Genomic DNA, 22,265 nt, shown 5'->3' on the forward strand with positions numbered 1-22,265 from the left:
ATGGAAATCATGTAGCCACAGTTGAAATTCCCCTAAAAGCCTTTTAAAGAGCCTGTGAGGTTCACCATTTGTATGAATGGTAGACCCCTGAATACTGGTTGTCTCTGCAGAATAAACACTCTTCGCTCTTACATTCTATTTGAGTCTGTGGTCTTCCTTCAGCGATTCTTGGACCCTCACATCAACACAGTTGCTCCATCTAGAAGGAATTCTGACACCAAGACCCTGCACACTGCCCTAATAGCAGCCATGATTTAATTAATGATCGTATATATGCATGCTTGGACTATCTGGGTTGAAGGTTGTTTTACTCTAATGTTCCATTTTTCTACACTGCCTGAATTCAAAGGACACAGATTGTTTTTAAGACAGCCCTCCGCATGTTTTTAGAGGGGAAGAGGGGCATGCAGCATGTTCGTGGAAGTCAGAGGACAACTTAGAGGAATCAGGTCCTTCTTCACCTTTACGGGGGTCCCAGGGATGGAACTCAGGTCTTCGAGCTTGGTGGCAAGTGCCTTTGCCCACTGAGCCATCCTGTCAACTTAAAGAAGAAATGAGACATTAATGAAGTGATGTCCCCAGCTAGCGAGTTAGCAGCAAATGCTGGGGAGGAGTTACTTAATGATTCTATTCCCAAACTTGAAAATCTGAAGAAGAAAAGTGATAACTGTCATGACGGCTAATCTTCGTTGTCAACTTCAGTCTCGTAGGAGACACAGCCGTGAGCATGACTAAGGGGGTGTTTCCATAGAGGCTTAACTGAGATGGGAAAATCACCTGGAATGTGAGAGGCATCATTCCACAGGGTAGGGTCCCAGGTTGAATGAAAAGAAAAAGCGGAGAAAATCAGCAGTGCACAGCATTAATCTCTCTCTGATTCCTGACAACTGACAGGAATGTGGCCAGCAATCTGGCACTCCTGTCACCAAGCCTTCCTGCCATGAGGGACTGTACCTCTTCAAACCATCAGCCAAAATAAACCTTCCCTTAGTTGTTTTTATCTGGTCCTTTGCCACAGCAATGAGAAAAATAACTAATGCCATTACTCTCCTGGCTGCTGATCACACAGACCTGGATGTTTTCATCTCTTGAGAGTGTCAAGTGACAAGATGACATGGTAGACAGACAGATGAACAGGTTATGGTCACATCTTTCAGGTCCATCAACTCTTCTAGTGAAACATTGGTCCACCACTTACAAATCCCAGAGGGAGATTTGAAGGACATTTTAAAGCAAAGAGAACCAAGAGCTCTGTATGAAAGGTCCCTACGTGGCATCGGAAGAAATGTACATCAGTGAACATCTCCATGCAAAACCATCACCTATTGTTGAAAGGAACTTCAGACAGCTTCTTGGGCTGGAGAGATCATTTGGGGCTTGACTCTTTAACTGAATGCTTCATGAGTTCCTAACATTTGTGCATTTTGTAGATAGAAATAGAATGAGCCCACTTTTCTAGAAATCTCTTTCTGTAAGACTGCCTCACGGCTATGTCCATTCCAAGTCACCGATTGTTCATGAGGATCATTTATGACCAGTGAGCTTTGTCAGCTTGTTTGTTTTATTTTGAGACAGGGTCTCACCTCACAGCCCTGGCTGTTCTGGAACTCACTCTGTAGACCAGACTAGCCTCAGACCCTCAGAGATCTGCCTGCCTCTGCCTCCAGGTCACTGTTGACTAAAAGACCCCATGGCTATCGTTGTGTGTTCATTTTAAAACTTTCTTCTTGGTTCGTCTTTGTCTCACTGGGTGCATTTTCATGAAGAATGGGAGAGTATTAATCGTTATTGCTTACTTGCTTTCTTCCTCGATGAAGAGCATGAATCCTTATTCTTGAAATGGAAAGTTGGGGGGTTGGAGGAGTAGTTCCATTCAGAGAGATCATTCCATGCCCAGGGATCTCTAAGTTCTAGCCTTGTACCACAGAAACCAGATGCAGTAGTACACACCTGTAATCCCAGAACTTAGGAAATGAGGCAAGATGATCAGAAGTCATCCTCAGCTACACAGTGAACTCAAGACCAACCTGAGATAATAGGAGACCCTGTCTCAAACAGTGGAAAAGTTAATGTGTTTCAGTTAAAATGCAAATTAAACCTGGGCTTACAACTCAGACAGATCTGGATTCAAATCCTAGGTTCCTGACTTCCTGATTGTAATGAGTTCTGGTAGGTTCTTCAGCTTCTCTTGGCCCTTATTCCAAATGGAGACACTTGGCTCTTCGGGTCATGGCAGGGACTGGAACGGTTAGGTGTCAAGGAGCTGAAACACTGAGGGTTCTTCTCCCAAATGAGATGCAGCACATCACTTCCACTCCCCTGGGCCCCAATATGGTGCTTTGTGTTGACATTTTCTGTGGCTGCCTGTTTTCAACAAAATGCGGTGTCACCAAGGCTCTGGGTTTAGATTTGTTGTGATGATGTGGGTTAAGCTCCCAGGGGGGAGCCCAGCCTTTGCCCAGGCCTCCCTTACATGCCATGTGGAGCCTCAGAGAAATAGTTCACTTCCTATTTGCAAACTTTATTTGGTTGAGAAATGCCCCGTTTCCAGGCCAACTCAGGGTAGACAATGCCAGTGTTTGTTTTGGTCTTCGTTTTACTATGGCTGGATCTGAACGTCCATTCTGCAGCCATGCTATTCTCAGGCCGTGTAGTCGTGCTATTATGATGGTCTGCAGATTGGTTTGACTCATATTCATGAACAATTAAAACCCTCCTTTGGTGGCTTTAGTAGCAGCGGGCTTCTGGAACCTAGTGTCCTTTTATACCAGGCAGTGCTGGGTTCCTTTGTCCCTGTGCCAACCCCACTTTCCCAGTTCTAACTTGTAAAGGGCATACACATCACCAGGCCCTTGACCTTATGTTACCCTTAAAGCAGTGTTTACAGAAAAGCAGGTTCCAGCGATTTGATAGTCTGAGTCAGTTACCTGTTTGGTTTTTCCTCTGACATCAATTTCTGCTCTTTGGTTTAATGTGAAGCTATGCTTTCTGTTAGGGATGTTCAAAGCACCCTTTCTCTAAGCCTGAAAGGCATTGTTAGCAAAGCTCTCCACCCCACAGTGCATCATAATTCCCTTTGAGTGATGTAAAGGGATCAAGTCTCATAGCTGTGCCATGTTCCTCTACCGCATACCCCGCACACGGAGGTGACTCAGAGACTTGCCGCCCTCAGCGTAGGACCCCTTCGAAGAACAAGGAGGCTCTGCCCTCTGATGCCCAAGCCGGTAATGCCAGCAAGGCTGTTTCTTCCTGTGCTTCTCTCTTCTCACCAGAGGATTGCTTTCTTTAAGTCAATGCTGTTTATTTGTGTTTGGTTGGTTGGTTGGTTGGTTTTGTTTTTCAAGACAGGGTTTCTCTGTGTAGTCCTGGCTGTCCTGAAACTCTCTCTGTAGACCAGGCTGGCCTCAAACTCAGATATCTGCCTGCCTCTACCTCCTCAGTCCTGGGATAAAAGGTGTGCACCACCACTACCCGGCACGTTTTGAATAGTTGCTCACAACTTACAACTTTATGGTTGAAATTCTTTGCAAAGCCAAGAATTCTGCCCCTCCACTGCCCCAGATTTTATGTATGTGTGTACCTCTGTGTGTGGGTATGTACACAACTAGACCAGAAGATGGTATCAGATCCCCTGGAGCTGGAGTTACAGGTAGTTTCAGTGCTGGGAATTGAACTCCGGTCCTTGAACTCTGGTCCTCTGGAAGAACAGCGAGTTATTGTAACCATCAAGCTATCTCTCCGGCCCTAAAAAGTCTTTCGGTAGGTGAGCAGTTCTCTGCTTGGGATATTTTGAGTTTTTTCAATATTTTAAGAATTGTCAATGAGGTTTGGTATACCCAGCTGCAGAATCACTCCACAGCCTTGGGAGCTGAGCGAGCCTAACACCCTAAGCTGTTTCTATAACAGCTCCAATGTCCTGAGCCTGTACAGACACAACTCTGCCGAGGACAGAGAGAGTTACAAAATATCTCTAGTTATCAACAGGTACTATTCACACACGTCTGAAAACCTCTGTGCTGGAGGACCTCCCTGACTGCTATGGTTTGGATAGAGTCGGCCACCCAGGGGTGCTTGTGTTAGAAGGTGTTGGGAAGGCTGCGGAATTGTGAGGGAGGGCCGTGGGCATAAGAGCCTACCCCCGGGATGAAGGCAGTTCTCAAGAGAGTCCTTGAGTTAAGACTGTTTAAAACTCCCGGCCCACCAAGCGCTCCAGTTGCCTGTCTCATTGTGTGGTTTCTTCCTCATACATTTTTTTTTTCCACCATGAGCCCTCTTCAGAGTCCGCCTAATGTTAGCGCCGTACCCTTGAACAGCCACAAATGTTAGATACAGAAACATATTTTCTCCGTATAAATTACCTAGCCTCAGGGATGTTGTTATTGTAACGAAAACCTACTGTACTGACTGCTCTTTGAGATTGCCAAATCTGGGTGGCTAAACACCAGCAAAGACTTTTAGGACCATGACCCCTGCCTCTTCTGAACAGACTAACTGATAACGTCTTGTTTATTCATCTATCACTTACTCATATATAGGTTAAACCTGCCAAGTAGGTCTCACTGATTCCATTCTAAGCCCCAACCTAGGATTTGGTGAAACTGTTTCCTAAGGCATGAGTTTGCTTTTTCTTTTTTTTTTTTTTTAACTTTTTTTAACTTTTTTTTGTGAGTGATAGAAGACAATGCTGGTTTTAAAAATCACTTTTAAAATGAAGTCCTCAGAAAGCCTGTCTCCATTTAAAAACGCGTCTCAGGAGCCTGACATTAAAATGCCCAGGATCTTCTGAAGCAATCACATGTATTCCTACAGGCTTTATTTGGGGTCAGGGCATAAAGCAGGGATAGAGTTGCAGGGCTGTCTGGAGGCAGACATGTTTTAAATGAGGTGATCAGAATAGGGGTGCAGCTTAGTAATAAAAGATGAACTTTAGTATTCACGAGTCCTGGAGTCAGTTTCTAGCACTAAATAAACAAATATGGTGATAGGTAGGCCTCACCAGGCCACCCCAAGGAACACTAACATTAGAATTAAGGCAACTGTGGCAATGTAGAAATTGCCTCATGACGCCGTCAAAGGAAAACCAAAGATTATTCAAGAGACTAGGTGATGCAGCTGCAAATACAGAAATGTACACACATATGCATTTATGGAATATGAAATTAGGTCTGATTCTGGATGCTTTCACTAGTGTGGCATTTTTTTTTAGTATGATTTCAGTTTAAAAACTGTTTTATGATGTCTGAGTAGGCTATCCATTACTGTAAACAAATGAAATAATCAACTCATAAGGATTGGTTTTTAGAGGTTGGGTGTGGTGGCACACGCCTGTGATCCCAGCACTCAGAGAGGCAGAGGCGGTCAGTGAGTCCCAGGTCTACCAAAGTGTAGCCAAGGCTACACAGAGAAATCCTCTCTCAACAAACAAAGCATTGTATTTTAGCTCGAGGTGGTGGTTTGAAGGAGAATGGCCTCCATCGGCTCATGTGTTTGAAGACTTGGTCTGCAGCTGGTAGCACTGCTTAGGAAGGATTAGGAGGCGTGGTCTTATTGGAGTAGGTGTGGCCTTGTTTGAGGAGCTGTTTCACAAGGGGTCAGCTTTGAGATATCAAAAGCCTACACCAGGCCTAGTCACACACACACTCTCTCTCTCTCTGCCTGCAACTTGAGGAGCATATGAGCTCACCACTCCTGCTCTAGCACTGTGCCGGCCTGCCTGATGCCATGCTACCTGCCATGATTGGTCCTGGACTAACCCTCCGAAACAGTAGTCAAGCCCTGAGTTACATGATTTCCTCTATAAGATTTGCTTTGGTCGTGATGTCTCCTCACTGCATAGAAGAGTTAACGAAGACACTCAACAGTTGCAAAGCTTTTCATCTGTAACAGGTTGCCCTCCTTGCTTGGGGCCTCTGGTGGCAAACGGTGATTGCACAGAGCTATGTTCTTTGGGCCTGGAAAGATGGCAGACTCGGCAATAGGGCCTGCTTCTCTTGCAGAGGAGCCAAGTCCAGTCCCCAGCACCCATCTGCAATTCCAGCTCAGAGGGATCTGGTCTCTTCTAGCCTCCACAGACACCCACATACATATAAATAAAAATAAAGCTTAAAAAAAGAAGATTGTGTGCCTTATGGTGGTTAGGACTAAAGGAGAGAGATGAAAATGAGGCCATGGTCTCAAGATTCTCTTCACAGGCCCCCAGTAACTGGAAGACTTTAATGTGTTCTTCCAAAAATGTTTAGTTGAGTGGCCTGGTCAAAGAGGGACAACCCATAACAAGTTTGTCTCCCATAACACGGATTCACAGTGTCCAGGTACCGAGCATTAGCTCGAGAGAAGAGGGCAACGTGTCAGAGCTGCCTTCCTTAAACGCTGGCTTTCTCTCCAGTGTACAACACGGAGCACGTCAAAACCTCAACAGTCAGCTTCCAGAGTCTGATTTCTCAAGAGCTCAGTGGCATCTACATTCATCTACATTTTCTTTTGCTCATTCACAAAAGCACAGCAGTGCTAAAGGCCAAAATGCATGTAGAAGGGACCATTGCATGCCCGTGCTTGTCACAGCCATGTTCACAGCAGCCGAGACACCCCTTCAGCCTAAGTGCTCAGCAGCAGGTGAGCGGGTGGAGAAATATGGCCTGTGGACACGAGGCAGCATTCTTCAGCCTTAGACACCCACAGAATCATAAAACATGCAGCAAAATGGGCGGAACTGGGGGAGGGGGGATGGTATGAAGTGAGCCAAGCCAGACACAGGAGGGTAAGAACAATGTCCCCTCTGAAAGAACCAAAGTTGACCTGAAAGTAGAATAGAGCCAGGGGAGGGTGGGCAGGCACAGAAAGGGAGGGGGTTAGACTGGCTGAGCCCACACTGTATGCAGGTAGGAAAAAAGCACCTTGAACCTCATTAATATGTACAAGTAACAAACACTGTTTAAATATTCTAAAGTAGGTATCTCAGAAAAATACAGTATGCAAGAAGCAGGCTCCTGTGATATATCACCAACCACTCTAATTATTACAGTGTAATGCTATTGAGAAATTTCAAGTTGATTTGAAAAACACAGGGATGTAAAATAGAGTGGCCAGGGAGCCTGAGAGTGAGTCAAACTTGACTATAAAAGGAAGAGAAGGAGGCCTTGGCCTCATTTTCCCCAAGCCTTTTTTTTTCTCTCTCTCTCTCGGTTACTTTTTTCCTTGTGCCTCCTTTTGAATAGCCCTGGTTTTGTTTCCAATGAGGTCTCTTGGTATGCTGGGTTGCTTTGGTGTAACTCAGTAATTAAGATGGATGGTCCTTGAGTCTGAGGATTCCAGCCCTGGCTTCCTTATAACTCACATAAGTTACTTACCTTCTGAATACATGATTTCTCTTTGCATAAAATAGTCACTGTGCTTTGCATACCCACTGAGAAAACAGCATGCTACTTGGCACCCCTCACAGGCTGACAAATAAACTCATATTTCTCCTTTCTCATGTGTGCCTGTAATTCACAGAGCATGCCCGCACACATTACAGCCTAGCTGAACCATACAGAGAGGTATTACAATCAACACACAGAGGTGAGAAATAAGTCGCCCAGGCCGCAAGGGTCTCCATCCAAGGTCCTCTGGCTTCCTGGGGTTGCCATGTTCATGCAAATGAGAGAGACAGCCCCTCTGTATACAAAGAGTAGACAGCCTAACCCAGTGCGAACAGTCTCTAGGGCACCCAACGGGACTCCAGAAACAGTAGGCCCCGCTCCTGCCTCAGCCTCCCACCCAGTCACTCTCTCTCTCCCCACTATGACTTACATGAATGTTTAAACATACTGGTTTGCTTATGGCAAGCCACATTTTCCGGTAAATAATCAGATTTAATGTAAAAATTAAAACAAGAAACAACACAGTTTAAGGTGGGTATGAAAAGAGAAAACGGCTCAATATTGAGAAGGGGGTGCTTAAAGAAAAGAAAGCCAGGTTTGGGTGGGGCTGGAGGAATCTTGGAGGACAACCACACAAACATCAGGGAGCTGTTTCGGGGATGGCCTAGTTTACTTCTTTTTTTTACATTTTTTTTTATTAATTACATTTTATTCACTTTGTATCCCCCCTGTAGCTCCCTCCCTCCTCCCCTCCTAATCCCTCTCTTCCTCCCCCTTCTCCATGCATGCCCCTCCCCAAGTCCACTGATAGGGGAGGTCCCCCTCTCCTTCCTTCTGATCCTACTCTGTTAGGTCTCATCAGGAGTGGCTGCACTGTCTTCCTCTGTGGTCTGGTAAGGCTGCTCCCCCCTCAGGGGGAGATGATCAAAGAGCAGGCCACTGAGTTCATGTCAGAGACAGTCCCTGTTCCCATTACTATGGAACCCACTTGGACACTGAACTGCCATGGGCTACATCTGTGCAGGGGTTCTAGTTATCTCCATGCATGGTACTTGGTTGGAGTATCAGTTCAGGAAAGACTCCTGTGCTCAGACTTTTTGGTTCCATTACTCTCCTTGTGGAGCTCCTGTCCTCTCCAGATCTTACTATTTCCCACTTCTTTCATAAGATTACCTGCAGTCTGCCCAAAGGTTGACCATAAGTCTCAGCATCTGCTTTGATACTCTGCAGGGCAGAGCCACCAGAAGGGAACAAGTCAGGAGCCTGCCACAGAGGGCCTCTGAAAGGTTCTGCCCTGCAGACTAGTTTACTTCTTGGATGGTATGGTTAAGACGTTGACTAAGAGCAGTTTGTGGGAGGATGGGGATTATTTATCTTAATAGGTCACAGACCATCATGAAGGAAAGCAAAGGCAGGAACACAAGACAAAAATCTAGAGGCAGAAACTGAGGCAGAAACCACGGTGGAACCCTGCTTGCTGGTTTGCTTTAAAGGGCTCAGGTTCAGCTACCTTGCTCACCATCCCAGGCCTGCCTGCCACTTGGAGACAATCCAGATCCAAACTGTAGCAACAGCTAGTGCCCGGAGATGTATGTAAATTGCCAGTGTGAAATTTCATTCCACAACTTTTTCAGATTCCCATCCATCATGACGGCCATCCGACTACGAGAATTTGTAGATCGACGACCGTTGGGTCCGCCTAGGTAAGGCTCTCTTGGATACAGAAACCACCAGGGCTGAGGAAGACAGGAGCCCAGGGGACTGGAATCACCCAACCGATGCCGGAGGGGTCTAGTGAAGTGCCCTTGAGTTTAGAGAAAGTTGGGGGTTTTGTAGGTTTGTGTGTGTGTGTGTGTGTGTGTGTGTGTGTGTGTGTGTGTATGCACGTGCGTACCACATGCTTGCAAGTGCCTCTGGAGGCCAGAAGAATAGTAGGCCCTGGAGCTGGAGTTCCAGGTAGTTGTAAGCTGCCTGGTGTGCTGAGAACAGAACCAGGATCCTCTGGAAGAGCATCAAGGGGTCTTAACCACTGAACCAACCTGCAGCCCCATATCTAGCTTAAGTTGTAAGATAAGAAATTACTTCTTTGTAGAAGCCAAGCTAGCGGGAAACACTAAATACCCAAAATACGAGACAAATGTTGGCCTTTCTCTTGGGAAGGGCTCCACCAGGAAGAATGAAGAACTCAATCCCAAACTTTGAACCAGAAACATTTGTTCTCCTTGGGGTAAATCTAACCACCTCTGATTCTCTGCGATATGAAAGCTGACTGTACAGAGACCAAAGGGGACTTGCATTCATTCTCCAAGTCCATCTATCACATAGGCTAATAAGCCCTATAAGCATGCTTTACTGTGCTGGATTTATCTTGCTGGGAGACAGCAGGTACCATCTGTGAGTCCTAAGCCCTCTCTAATGGGATCCACAGAGATTTGGAAGCTCGGGGCAGCAAGCCTCATACCCTGGGGGCCGGACTGTTCCGTTTCTTTAACTTCTAAAAGTTATTCTTGAGTCATTATATAAAAATAAATGGGTTTCTTCATGACGTTTCCACACACATCAATCACTGCACCTGTCTACCTCTCTCTGTTCCTCTTCCCCCAACTCTCACTGGTCCCCTTGCTCCCTGCAAACAGTCCCCTTTCTGGTTGCATGCCACGTGTAGTAGATGATTCTCTGTAAGAGAGAAAATATACAATAGTTTATTTTTCCCCCACTGCACCCTCTCTCCATCCCTTTAAACCTCTTTTCATGTCATAGCTGGGGCCAGCCTCTTGGAGTCCCAGTAGCCTGGTAGATTTGAGAAGGTCATTGTTTTTACTTTCCTTTAGTTATTTTAAGTGTTTGGCTAATGAAGAAAAGTTTTCTTTTGCTCCCAAAAGGGGTGAGTGGATAGAAGGGTACCTCCTTCCTGGATGCTTTAAGAATTCCCTTCTCAAGAGGTAGTGGTGGTTCACACTTTTAACCCCAGCATTTGGGGAGCAGAGACAGGCAGATCTCTGAGTTTGAGGCCAGCCTGGGCTTCTACAAGGGTGGCACACGTGCACGCGTGCACACACACACACACACACACACACACACATACACACACAAAACACCTATATGATAAGCAAATAAATATTTAAAACAAGAAACCTGCCTTTCTGTCTCTGAGCTCTACCAGGAGGAAGCAGGATGGAGAGAAATCAGGACTGGATCCTGCATTCATTCATCCCTTCCTCCCCTCAGGTCCTTGGTCCTTCTGTGTATGGGTGAGAGCACTTTGTCTTCTGTGAGCTCATCTCCTAGGGAAAATGGAAACATTTGTGTTGGCTGCTGCTGTTCTGTGGAGCTCTGTGGAACTACATCCATCACTTGTGCCCTGAGCCAAGCCCCTGGGGAGCACAAGGGCTTGAGGAGGACAGTGTGCAGAGCACCCAGGGCCTCTGGCTTGTCGGTATTCTGCTCCCTCTTGCTTCTCATCAGCATCACATGAGGAAGAGTGTCCCTCCACTTACTTGCACTGTACTCAATGCCTCAACCTCCACTGCAGTGCGCCCTGTGAGGTGGCTCTCTGCCACCAACAGTCTAATCCCTCAGCAAATTCCATCCGCTCTGCCACCAGGCTAGTTCTATCAGAATGCTTGCATGCTAGTCAGCTTAGCTCTGTGGCTGTGGAGGCACAGAACGCCGCAAGAGCAGTGTATTAGCTGCTTTTCTCACTGCTGCGACGAATACCTGACGAAAGCTACTTAAGTAAGGGTTTATGTGGGCTCACGGCTCTTAAGGGTACAGTCCGCCATCACAGCAGGGAAGACCTGGCAGCACCTAGCCACAGTATGTCTGCTGTCAGGAAGCAGAGAGGGGTGAGCGCTGGAACTCTCCCTTTTCTTCAGTCTGGACCGCAGCCTGAGGGCTGGAAGGTGCTGCCTGCATTCAGGGTGGAGCTTCCCAGCTCAGTTAAACCTCTCTGGAAGACACTCTCACAGAACACAGAACACAGAGAGCTGTGTCTCCTAGACTCCCATCAAGTTGACAACGAGATTAACCATCATTAGCCTTGTGTCGTTACCCAGGAAGCAAAAGAGGGACGGAGGGAAGGGGATCCCAACATCCCCTGTCAGGTTACGACACCAGCGACCAATCTCCCTCTTAGCAGACTCCAGCTCTTAAATGCTCCACTACCTCTTTAGCACCATGGCCTAAGGACCAAGCCAGAAGCACATGGGCCTTTAGAGACCATTCAATATCCAGGCTGTGTCCCCAGATCACTGTCTCAGGGGTCCCAAGTCACCTTCACCTTCCCCTGCTCATCTCTACCCATACACACTCTCATCCGCCAGCAATCCACTCTCTCTAGCCTGAGCCTCATATAATGTAAGCTGCAGCATAGCCCTCCCTGAAATAAAACCCTCAACGCACTACACCTGGAATCAAACCTCATTCATTGCTGTGTCCCACAAAACCCCCACAGCTCTGGCTCTTCTCTTCCTACCAGCTAGAATCCTTGGTCCTTCTTGGCCCTTCCAGAGTGGAGGGGAGCATGCTCCTTTACATCCCAGGCCCTCGGGCAGGCTCTCCCTTCTCCCAGGACCGCTATTTCCCTCGTGCTCTCATCCTCTTCCACACAGCAAGTCTCAGCTCCTTTGCCAGCTAGTGAGACAGTTGCTTCTTGAGCACCTCAGCCAGCAAAAGACTTCTCCTGCTTTCCTGTGCTCCTTACCTGATGCCTTCAATTCTTTTATCACAACTTCCATTGCTTTGTTTCTTAAGATTTATTTCCTGCCCATCTCATCCCTAGTATAACTGTTAACAGGCAGCCCTTAGTACATGTCATCATTAGTCTTGGTATACATTATAAAAACGGAGAGTTCCTGTTTACCTTGCTAGGTGCCTGAGAATGGAACGGGAGCTTATCTTTAAGGCTAGAGAGCCCAACACAGGTGACTCAGAAGGGCACATGATGGTATCCTTGTGGCAGTGATGCTGCAAAGACAGAGTCCTGAACTCACCTGTACATATTCAGTGTTGACTGTGGCTAAGTCCAGATCCTGCTCTGGTTACAGCCTTCCTCCCAGGGGACAAGATCTACTCTTGTGGAGGCCAAGCCCACCCTTTCAGAGAGCCAACCTGTCAGGGACACACAAATAATGCAGCGTAAGCAGACACCGCTGGCCTGCCCACTAAGACTGAGTCAGGAGCCAGTAATCTGTAAGCATGGCCTGGACAGGGGGCATTCCCATCCACTCATTCTTTCCCTCAAGCCAAAGCTCCAGGGGGAAGCTGAGTACTTACTGCAAAGCCCAGAGCCAAGCCTGGTGCGTTTCTCTTTAAGTTGATTTTTTTCTCTCAAAAAAACAAAAACCTAAGCAGGGTGAGGTGGCACTCAGGGAGGCAGGGCAGGTGGATCTCTGTGAGTTCCAGGCGCCAGCCTGCTCTACAAAGTGAGTCCAGGATAGCCAAGGCTACACAGAGAAACCCTGACTCAAAAAAAGCAAACAAACCAAACCAAACAAAAAACTCGCGACTTTAATGGATGGATTAGAAGCTTTCTGGTGTTCCGGGTTAAGGTCACATGCCAGAGCTTGGGAGCTGGGCAGGCAAGGTGGAGAACAGCTGTAACCCAAGCAAGTGGCTGAGGCAGGGGGATTGTGAGTTTGGGGCCAGCATGGACAACTCAGAGACCCTATGTCAAAATAAAAATAAAGGGAGGATGGGACTTAGAGATAGAATGCCCACTTAGCATGTGTAAGGCCCTGGGATCAGCAGGCAGCTGCAACAAAGTGGAGATACGGGTGGGTGGCCAGCAGGAAATGCAAAAGGAAGAGAGAAAAGTTAAAAGCCACATGAGCCGTCTCTTTCTTCCTCACATCGCCTCACTCCTCCACACTGCCTCCCGTCCCCAAAACGCTCACTTTCCCACTCTCTCCACTTCTGCCCAACCAGCCGTGGGTTCTTGCCTCAGGACCTACAGCAGGCCGTGCCACCTGAGGCCAGTAGGAGATGGCTCCATTCTCAAAGCAATGACTAGAGTCACTGACCTTTTTCAGAGCCTCAGCAGGTTGTGGCACCAGATGATGCCAGAGAAGATGGAGCGGCCTGCTGCACAGACAGCAGTACACCTTGAGAATCATGTCCCGGATGCCCGTGGTTCCTCACGAACTGTAGCTTGGCTCTAGGAGGCTCCTTCTACCTCCAGGGCTCAGAACTGCAGGCCTGCCTGAGCGACACCTCCGCCTCCCGCACACTCGTTCGACATTTCTGTGCCAGCTTCTCTCTCCCCTTAATCCCCGGCTGTAACCCAGCACTCACCCCTATTACCTTAGTCACTTGGCAGGACCAGCCAACCTGTAGTTATTCAGAAAATTAGATCTCTCTGGGATCTGTTTGCACTTGCCTTGATTCATACTAGACAGCCAGGCCCACTCGGACCCCTGCAATCATTCAGATCTTGAATGGTTCCAGGAGGTGTGTTGAAGGCCTGATCTCCTGCCAGTGGTGCTATGGAGGGAAGATTGCACTCTTGCCAGGGTGTGCTGTATGGCCAAAGCAACAAGACAATTAACTAGTCACAGACTGACACCGTGAGGCAAAGTAACCTTTCGTGTTTTTAAGCTGCTTTATCTGATACGTGTTACGGTAACAAAAAGCTAACTCATCCACACACTCTCTAAACTTAACTGATTTCATCTTGGCTTCTGTGGTTTCCCTGCTCTAGAGACTCTTCCCCACACTCTTATCCTATGCAAACCCTAGATCCCGGACTCTTCTTAGTGGCTCAGCAGCTAGCTCTTCCTCTACTATCTGTCAGTAGGCTTCTTTTACATCTTAATCTTCCAGCTTTCATAGAAAGGTTCTTGGACTGCACTCTTCATCCTATTCTCCTGCCTTAGTATCACCAATGACTTAGGGTCCTCCCCGAAACCCCATCTCCACAGCTTCTACCACTCCCCAGCAGCGCCATCGTGGGGGCCGAGGCTTCACCACTGCATTCCAGCTGTGGAAACACACCTCATGCTCACACCCCAGACATCCCTCTTCCCAGTTCCCCTGTGGGTGGCTCATGTTATGCTTCAAAACAGCAACCAGGATGGTAGCATATATTGGTAATCCCAGCACTGAAGCAGGAAGGTGGTTCAGAGCCAGCCAAGGACATAGAGAGAGACCTGTCCTCTGTCACACTCCAGCTCTCCTAGGTGAGGCTAGAACCCCTCACCCAACTTTCCAGTACCACGTGCCTTGACATCACGGTCCTATATAATTAATCATTGCAGTTAAATTAAAAAAAAAAACTTACTATGGAATTTTATAAACATTTCAAAAGGTAAAAAATAATCTTCATCTTTTTTATTCCTGTGTTTCAGCAATTATCAACATCTGTTTCACTGACTTTAAGGGTTTTATTTTGTTTTCTGTGTATGTTGCTGGGTGTATATGTATGTGCCACATGTGTGCAGGTACCCTCGGGGTCCAGACATCGGATTCCCCAGAACTAGAGTTACGGAAGGTTGTGGGCTGTCAGATGTGGGTACTCGGCACTGATCTAGGTCCTCTGCAAGAGCAGCCAGTGCTGTTAACTGCGCCTAAAACTGTCTTTCCTGTCTTGCCATTGACTTTCACACTTTATCTTCCCTCCTTCTCTTCCTTCCTTCCTCCTTCCCTCCCTCTGTCCATCCTCCTTCCATTACCCTCTCTCTTTGTCCTGCTGTTTTGACCTAACACATAACATGCTAAATATCGCCCTATGAATCCCGGAAATAAATGGCATTCTATTGTAAGTTTTAGAGGTTTTGGGGGAAGGGCAACCAGCCAATACTACAAACTCAGAACTGGTGGAAAGACGCATGCTATGAATAACAACCAAATGGCTGGAAAATTCCACTGGCTTCAGTTGCTTGGAACAGGGCACAAAGTCCGGATAAATTATCTATCACACACCAGCTGCCATGCTTCTGTAAGGAACTGGCTGTAATAACCGCTTCTCTCTCGACTACTTCCTCCAGTGTATTTATCAATCGCCAAGGAAAGGACATCAAAGGCTATGTCCCTGGGCAACTGGCAAGAGTCCATTTTGATTACGGCGTGAAGAGGGACACAAGGTGAGAAGTCCCTAAATCTTAATTTCTAAGAATGTCATCCAAGTTAACATGATAAGTAGGGGAAAGTGAGCTGCATAATCTTTTTTTGAGATTAATTTTTAAATTATATGTATGGGGCGGGGTGTGCACCTGCACATGAGTACCCATGGAGGCCAGAAGGGAGCTGCCCCAGGGAGTGCTGGGAACTGAACTCCGTTTCTCTGTAAGAGCTGAGCCATTTCTCTAGTCCCTAGCTGCACAGTCTCCTTTGGTTTTGTTCTGGTTTTCTGAGACAGGGTTTCTCTGTGTAGACGTGGCTGTCCTGGACTCGCTTTGCAGACCAGGTTGGCCTCAAACTCCCAGAGATAGCTGCCTAATCTTTATAATAACAATAATAGTAATGTTAATCACAAGTGTTACCTAATGGATGGAAGAGAGGTGAAAATATACAAAACTATTAAAAAGGTTGGGGCTTTTTGATACTGGTTTTGTGGGTGGACTTTTGGGTGCTGAAATCGAACCCAAAGCCTCAAGTCTAAGCATGTGCTTCCACCAGGGAGCTACATCCCTAGCACTGACAATATCTGGATTTGCTTTTATTTTTCATAAGTAGTAATAGTATTAGTACTTTGTACTTTTTTCTTTTTTACTCTTTTCTCTATTTTACAGATTCTCTCAGAGGAGAATGTTACTTCCATAATCAGCAATAAATATAGATTTTTTTTTTAAAAATTAAATCATCTATGAAATTTAAGAAACATTATGAGGTTAGAATTTCAGATTGGCCAAATAACTTAAACTTAGTAGCATTTGATTTCATTCTCAGTAGAGTTATAAATTTGGTTCCTTCCTATCTATGTGTGGCTTTCACAAAAAGAAAAGAAAAAAACATAATAACCGTAGACACGCTGACCTCATTTTCTGGTTCAGAAAAGCTATAAACTCTAGGAAGTAAAAGCATCAAATTTTTAAATATTTATTTATTCATTTATTTTGTTACTTAATGTGTGTGAGTGCTCTATCTGCATGTACTCCTGCAGAAGAGGGCACCAGATCTCATTACAGATGGTTTTGAGCCACCATGCAGTTGCTGGGAATTGAACTCAGGACCTCTAGAAGAGCAGACAGTGCTCTTAACCGCTGAGCCATCTCTCCAGCTTGTAAAGGTGTTTGAGGAACTTATAAAATGTTTGATTTGGGGCAATTTTCATGTTCTCTAAATCTCATACTCCCAAATAAAAGAACTGATGTAAAATGGTAAGGCATATTAAGCACTTGGCATGACTACTGTTACTTGAAGCTCCCCATCTACTGTATATTACAGTTTCCCTTCTCTTAGGTGACTTCCATCCAGCCAACCTCCAATTATCCTCACCAAGGATAGCGGTTGGCACGCCACCTCTGTTTAGAGCAGGGTGTAGTCTACACTTAAATTATGAAACTGGAAGCAGCTTTGAGCTCATCCTGATCCAGTCAGAAGTACAGCGCGGAGGAGGGATGCGTCTTTAGCTCTTAAATTGAGTTATTGTGCGTCTGCCTGCTCATGCCACAGCACACGTGTGGAAGTCAGAAAAGACTTTTCAGAACTAAGGTCTTCTCCTCCCACTGTGTCGGACCCAAGGATCAAACCCAGGTTTCCAGCCTGTGCCTGATAAGCCATCTCAATGACTCAACTGTGGCCACACAATTACTGTAAGTGTTAGGTTTAAATTTCAATCCATAGTTTCTGAGCTCCAGTTCAAGGCTCTTACTACTAAATCAAGTATTTGCCCAGAGTAGCTTCTGTTTTTAAATTTTCAGGGATAAGGTCTCACTATATTACCTGGCTGGTGTCAAAATTCATGCCAAGCTCAGGAAACCTTCTACCACAGCTTTTGGAGTCACTGGGAACTATTTAGATGTGAACCCCCAAGCATGACTTAATAAACTATTTAGAGCTAAGTCCTCTGCTAGAAAACAAGTAAGAGAGGGAATGGCAGTTGCCCACTGCAGGGCTAGACACACCAACGCTCTCCCTACTCTACCCCTATCACGGTATCTTATAGGGCTAGTGCCCAAGAGCAGTCTTCCCAGGACATGCTGGCTCTGCCAAAGGCTCCTTGGCTCCAATTGGCCCTGCTAGTGCATCTGGTCAAGAAGAAAGCACCTGGGGTGTAGTTCCGTGATAACGCTTGCCTAGCATGTAGGAGGCACTGGGTTGGATGCTTAGCACCAGGAAAATAAATAAATAAATAAATAAATAAATAAATAAATAAAATACAATGAACACAAAAAGAATACAGTTCTTAGGATCGTGCGTGTGTGTGTGTGTGTGTGTGTGTGTGTGTGTGTGTGTGTAGTTTGTTGATTTAGTGCATTGTTGGAGAAAAATTTTTAAATATATTGACTATATCCAATGTCATTCTAAGATGGAAAAAAGAATCCTGAAGCAATGAAGGGCATCGTGAGTTTGCTTGTCACCTCTGTGGGAGGGACATGTCTATGACCTCCAAAGCGTCCCTTATTTTCAGCATGAAGGCGTGTCCGTTCTTTCTATTAGCAGAAAAGTCCCTTGATAAGCATTGCTTCTCTTTGTTGACATCCTTAACTGATAGACTTGTCGAGACAAAATATGTATTTTCAAGGTTCTCAGGACCTGCCACCTACTGTCCCAATGCACTTACATTCATGCCTCAAGCACATCATGCCAGGGAATGAACTCTCCCAGGTGTGGATGAAGCTATTATAGGCCGTTACGTTTTGATTTTCTGCTTGCATTCATCTTTGGAGGATAGCTGGGGGGAGGGGGGCTGGGAAGGTTACAACTGTTGTACAAAACACCAAAATGTGCCTCGGGTTAGAGGTTAGTCTAGCTAAAAGGATGCGTTGGCTCCTAGGTTGCAACTCATGAGAAGATGGACCAGTTGTCCAAAGGTGCTCAGAAAACCATTTTTCTTTCCATGTAGACCCCTCATAGGCTTGGAAATGCCACGGGGCACAACTCCATATCAGCCTCAACTGGACCAGCTAACCCTCATTCGATACATTTGTTTTGAAAAATTGCCAAGGCCTACAAACACGTGGTATAATGAAACGACTTACCAAAGAGGCTATTCCCTGCCCTTTTATGAGGACGGTAAGTGCTAGCAGCTCGCCGGGGTCAACGCTGCCCGTGTGCCAAGGTCAGCGTGTCAAGGGGGCTTACTGCCTCAGGGGGCATGACTGGGACCAGCCAGTCTGGGGGCAGAGATACATGTGCAGATCTGAGAGGGGAGCCCGGCTTCTTTCTTCCTTTCTAGCTCCCTGCATGTGAGACCAAAAAGATGAAAACCCTTCAGTGTCCTAGCGAGCTGACCCTCTGAGTACTGGAAACAAATTCTTGAGTGTAACTGGTGGTCTGCTAAGGAAACCTTCCTTTCATTCTAGTTTAGATGCCGATAACAATTAATAATTTACACCACGGTTCAGAAATTCCAACCTCCCCCATCACCGGTAGCACATCTGTATGCTGTGGCCTCTGTGAGGGTCCTGAGGTAGACAAGGATGATCATGGATATTCTCATGACACCCAACTTAAACAGCACCCATGTTGCCTCAGGTATTGGTGTGTCACTCATTGAGGGAATTTGGCTCATTGAGTGAATTACTGATAGTTTTTAAATGAGCGATCCCCAACCTTTGAGGGGGATCTTACACTATGGCAGGCAGGTGTTTAATCCCTAAGTGGCTTTCTGGGGCGAGTGCTGCTGTTTTAAACAGGGAGGGCCAAATTTCCAAGGCCTCTCATGGACCCATTTCTAAATCCCACGTCCAGGAGGAAAGAGGCAGCATTCACACCTAGACAGTTTTGCTCTCTAGCATGGTTCATCTCGAAGCTGTACTGCCTGTCATAGTCAGGTCACCCATACTACTAACAGCTTACTAATTTTCCTTAAAAAGTTTCCCTTTCTTTTTACTGAAAAGCAGAAAACTGGAGATACTCATGTAGACAGCTTCTCTGGAGGCTGAAGGTTAGGGCCTGAAAGTTCATAGCTGACCTGGACTACACAATGAGCTGAAGAATGGCAGGACTGGGAAGGAATTCCTGTCTGTCTCTTGTCTCCAGAGAAGACACCTGCAGTCTGGAGGGATGTCAGATTCAGGACAGAAGACACGTCCAGGCTAAAACCCAGGTCCTCACAGGATAGCAGACAGCAGCATAAGTAAGGATCACATAGGCAGAACTCGGGAAAGTTGAGCCAGGTAGTTTGAGAAATGGAACAGGGACCGGAGACTGATCAAAAGAGGTTTAGGACAAAAGTTTACACCAAGGGCAAAGATGGCTCCTGGAAGACTCAGGAAGATGGAGTCTGAGAAGAAAGGGGTTGGGGGCTGAGCTAAGAGTCATTTAGGGAAGGAATAATGGCTCAGAGTGTGCCCAATCACAAAGTGATGCTGTGACAACCGCCTCCCTCCTCCTATAGTTGGCCCAGCTATCTACTTTAACAATGGTATGATAGCATTAAAGTGTTTAGAACATACAGAGTTCTCAGCCAATGGGCTGGATGTGTATTTCTGCTGGTAAAATGCTGCCATGCACTCAATCCTAGGTCAACCTCAGCATCTCATAAACACCATGCGGCAGTGCAGAGGTGGAGGTCAGACAATCCTTCATTCAAGGTCAGGGACAGATAGATGGATAGACAACACACAAATAAATAGTGGTTCTCAGCAAGTGCAGTCCTCAGGTCCTCCATTTTATTTTTTAATAATGACATCCAAAGAAGGTGCCACAAAGTGATATAAAAACTACATTTTGCTAGGTGGTAACAAAATATAAAGAAGCCAGGCAGTGGTGGCACACACCTTCAACCTTGGCACTCAGGAGGCAGAGGCAGGTGGATCTTTGTGAGGCCAGCCTCGTCTTCAGAGAGAGTTCCAGGACAGCCAGGGCTACATAGAGAAACTGTATCTTAAAAAGGAAGGAGAGAGCGAATAGGAGGAAGGAAGGAAGGAAGGAAGGAAGGAAGGAAGGAAGGAAGGAAGGAAGGAAGGAAGGAAGAAAAAAATTAAAGATTATTTCACATAATTCTTTCCACATATCTCTAACCTGAAGAGCATATTTGTGGCTTGCTGACATCCACTCATGACATTCATTGCTGAAGTCACCTGGTTAAATGAGTGTGTGACAATCCCACAGTAAATCCTACTGTAAGAATTACTGCGGGCTGTTGAACACTCGTCATACATGTAAGCTACACTAATGTAATTCCATTGGACACTGCAATTCTCAGGAAGACCACGACTGTTCTTCAAACCCACAAGCCTTGAGTAGTCATATGGATACTGACTACAGACAGGATCACACCTTCTTAAATATAAACATGATCTTTAGCCAGCTGTCGTGGCACACACCCAGTCCCAGCACTTGAGAGACAGAGGGAAGTGCAGGAAGCTTCACGAGTTCAAGGCTGGGCTGGGCTGCGCAGACAAACTCACTCTAACTAACTAGCAATAAAAACATACTTTAAAAAAACTGTAGCATTTCTAGTCATATTCCCGAGATTAATATTTTTCATTCTTCATATCATGACATGTTTGTTTCTCTAGTGTGTTGAAAGCACCTAAGAGCACAGAGAAGTTTTGTTATAATGCCATCAATGAAATGCGCCAGACTTTGCATTGTGTAGTGACCCAGGCCTTCCTTGGACCTTTCCTGTTACATACAAGCACCTGCTCACGATTATAAAGTGTTATGATTGGGGAAGGGGCTCCAGCGGACATGAATTTAGAGACAGCAACAACTACAGATACAAAGTTGGCATAGACTATCTTATAGACAATGTAGAAAAGGGAAAATAGTCTAGAATTAGGACATCAAAATAAAAAACACATTTCTATTACATTTTAATATAATCTAGTATTGTGCCTATTAATTAGAGTCTAAAGAAAGAAACTTTGATTCAGTCCCTATATTTAAATTTTAAAAATTGCATTATTTTATCTTATATGTGCTCATACACATGAGCATGAAGAGGTCATAGGACAATGGTGAGGGTCTGTTCTCTCCTTCCACTGTCTGAGGCAGAGGATCAAACCTAATTGTCAAACTTAGTCATAATTGCCTTTCCCCACTGACCATCTCCCTGGCACCCGTATTTTAATTGCATCTCTATCTTAAAATACATTTTTATCGTACACAGTTACTAAAAAGATAGTTCTGCTAAAATTTCAGAGTGAGGGGGAGGCAGAGGCAGGCGGATCTCTGTGAGTTCAAGGCCAACCTGGTCTACAAATCGAGGCCAAGACAGCCAAGGCTACACAGAGAAACCCTGTCTTGAAAAACCAAAAACCAAAAAGAACAACCCCTGCCCAAAAATTCAGAGTGAGTAGTCCTAAAACAAATCACTAATCTGCTTTAAATTCCAGGTTTGGATCAGCAATTGTGCACAGTTTCATTGAATCCTAGACCACTTAATCCACCACCAGAAGTCTGGTATTGTGATTGTGATGAAAGAAACTTCTTCAGAAGAAATGTTTTTTAAAACTACGTAAGCATGGCATTCAAAATAATAATAATAATAATAAAAAAACAAACAATTTGAGCTTTGTGTGTGTGTGTGTGTGACTAAATGATTTAGTGTCAACAGCACTACTCTGAAATGTGTAAACACATCGATCTAACCCTAAACAAATGTTGTGGTGCAAATTCTCTTCAGGGAAAATTGGTCAGGAATCAAGATCCAACCTTGAGAACACTCCTCATCTGCTGTAATGCAGTATTTGCCTACACCACCACCAAATAAAAGGAACATGAAGATGTCAATGTTATGATCTGTCACAAGCTATTAGTATCTTGTTGTTGATGATGACCAACTTCTAACTACCTAAA

At 45.7% G+C, this 22,265-nt stretch overlaps 1 protein-coding gene and 1 long non-coding RNA gene across 2 annotated transcripts; one reads left to right on the forward strand and one right to left on the reverse strand.

The window, feature by feature from the left end:
- Positions 1 to 286: 286 nt before the first annotated feature.
- Positions 287 to 13,520, reverse strand: LOC132646505 (uncharacterized). Its single transcript, XR_009584803.1, has 3 exons — positions 13,379 to 13,520; positions 12,350 to 12,467; positions 287 to 541 (listed from the first exon to the last, which is right to left on the reverse strand). It is a non-coding gene; the product is annotated as an uncharacterized LOC132646505 (long non-coding RNA).
- Positions 8,998 to 21,978, forward strand: Spmip3 (sperm microtubule inner protein 3). The gene is made up of 4 exons (XM_021643855.2): positions 8,998 to 9,061; positions 15,341 to 15,436; positions 18,361 to 18,530; positions 21,803 to 21,978. The coding sequence occupies exons 1-4, from the start codon at positions 9,006 to 9,008 to the stop codon at positions 21,916 to 21,918; spliced, it is 438 nt and encodes a 145-aa protein (XP_021499530.1). The 5' UTR covers positions 8,998 to 9,005; the 3' UTR covers positions 21,919 to 21,978.
- Positions 21,979 to 22,265: the final 287 nt, after the last annotated feature.

The sequence above is a fragment of the Meriones unguiculatus genome, chromosome 11, assembly GCF_030254825.1.
Source record: "Meriones unguiculatus strain TT.TT164.6M chromosome 11, Bangor_MerUng_6.1, whole genome shotgun sequence".
NCBI lineage: Eukaryota > Metazoa > Chordata > Mammalia > Rodentia > Muridae > Meriones > Meriones unguiculatus.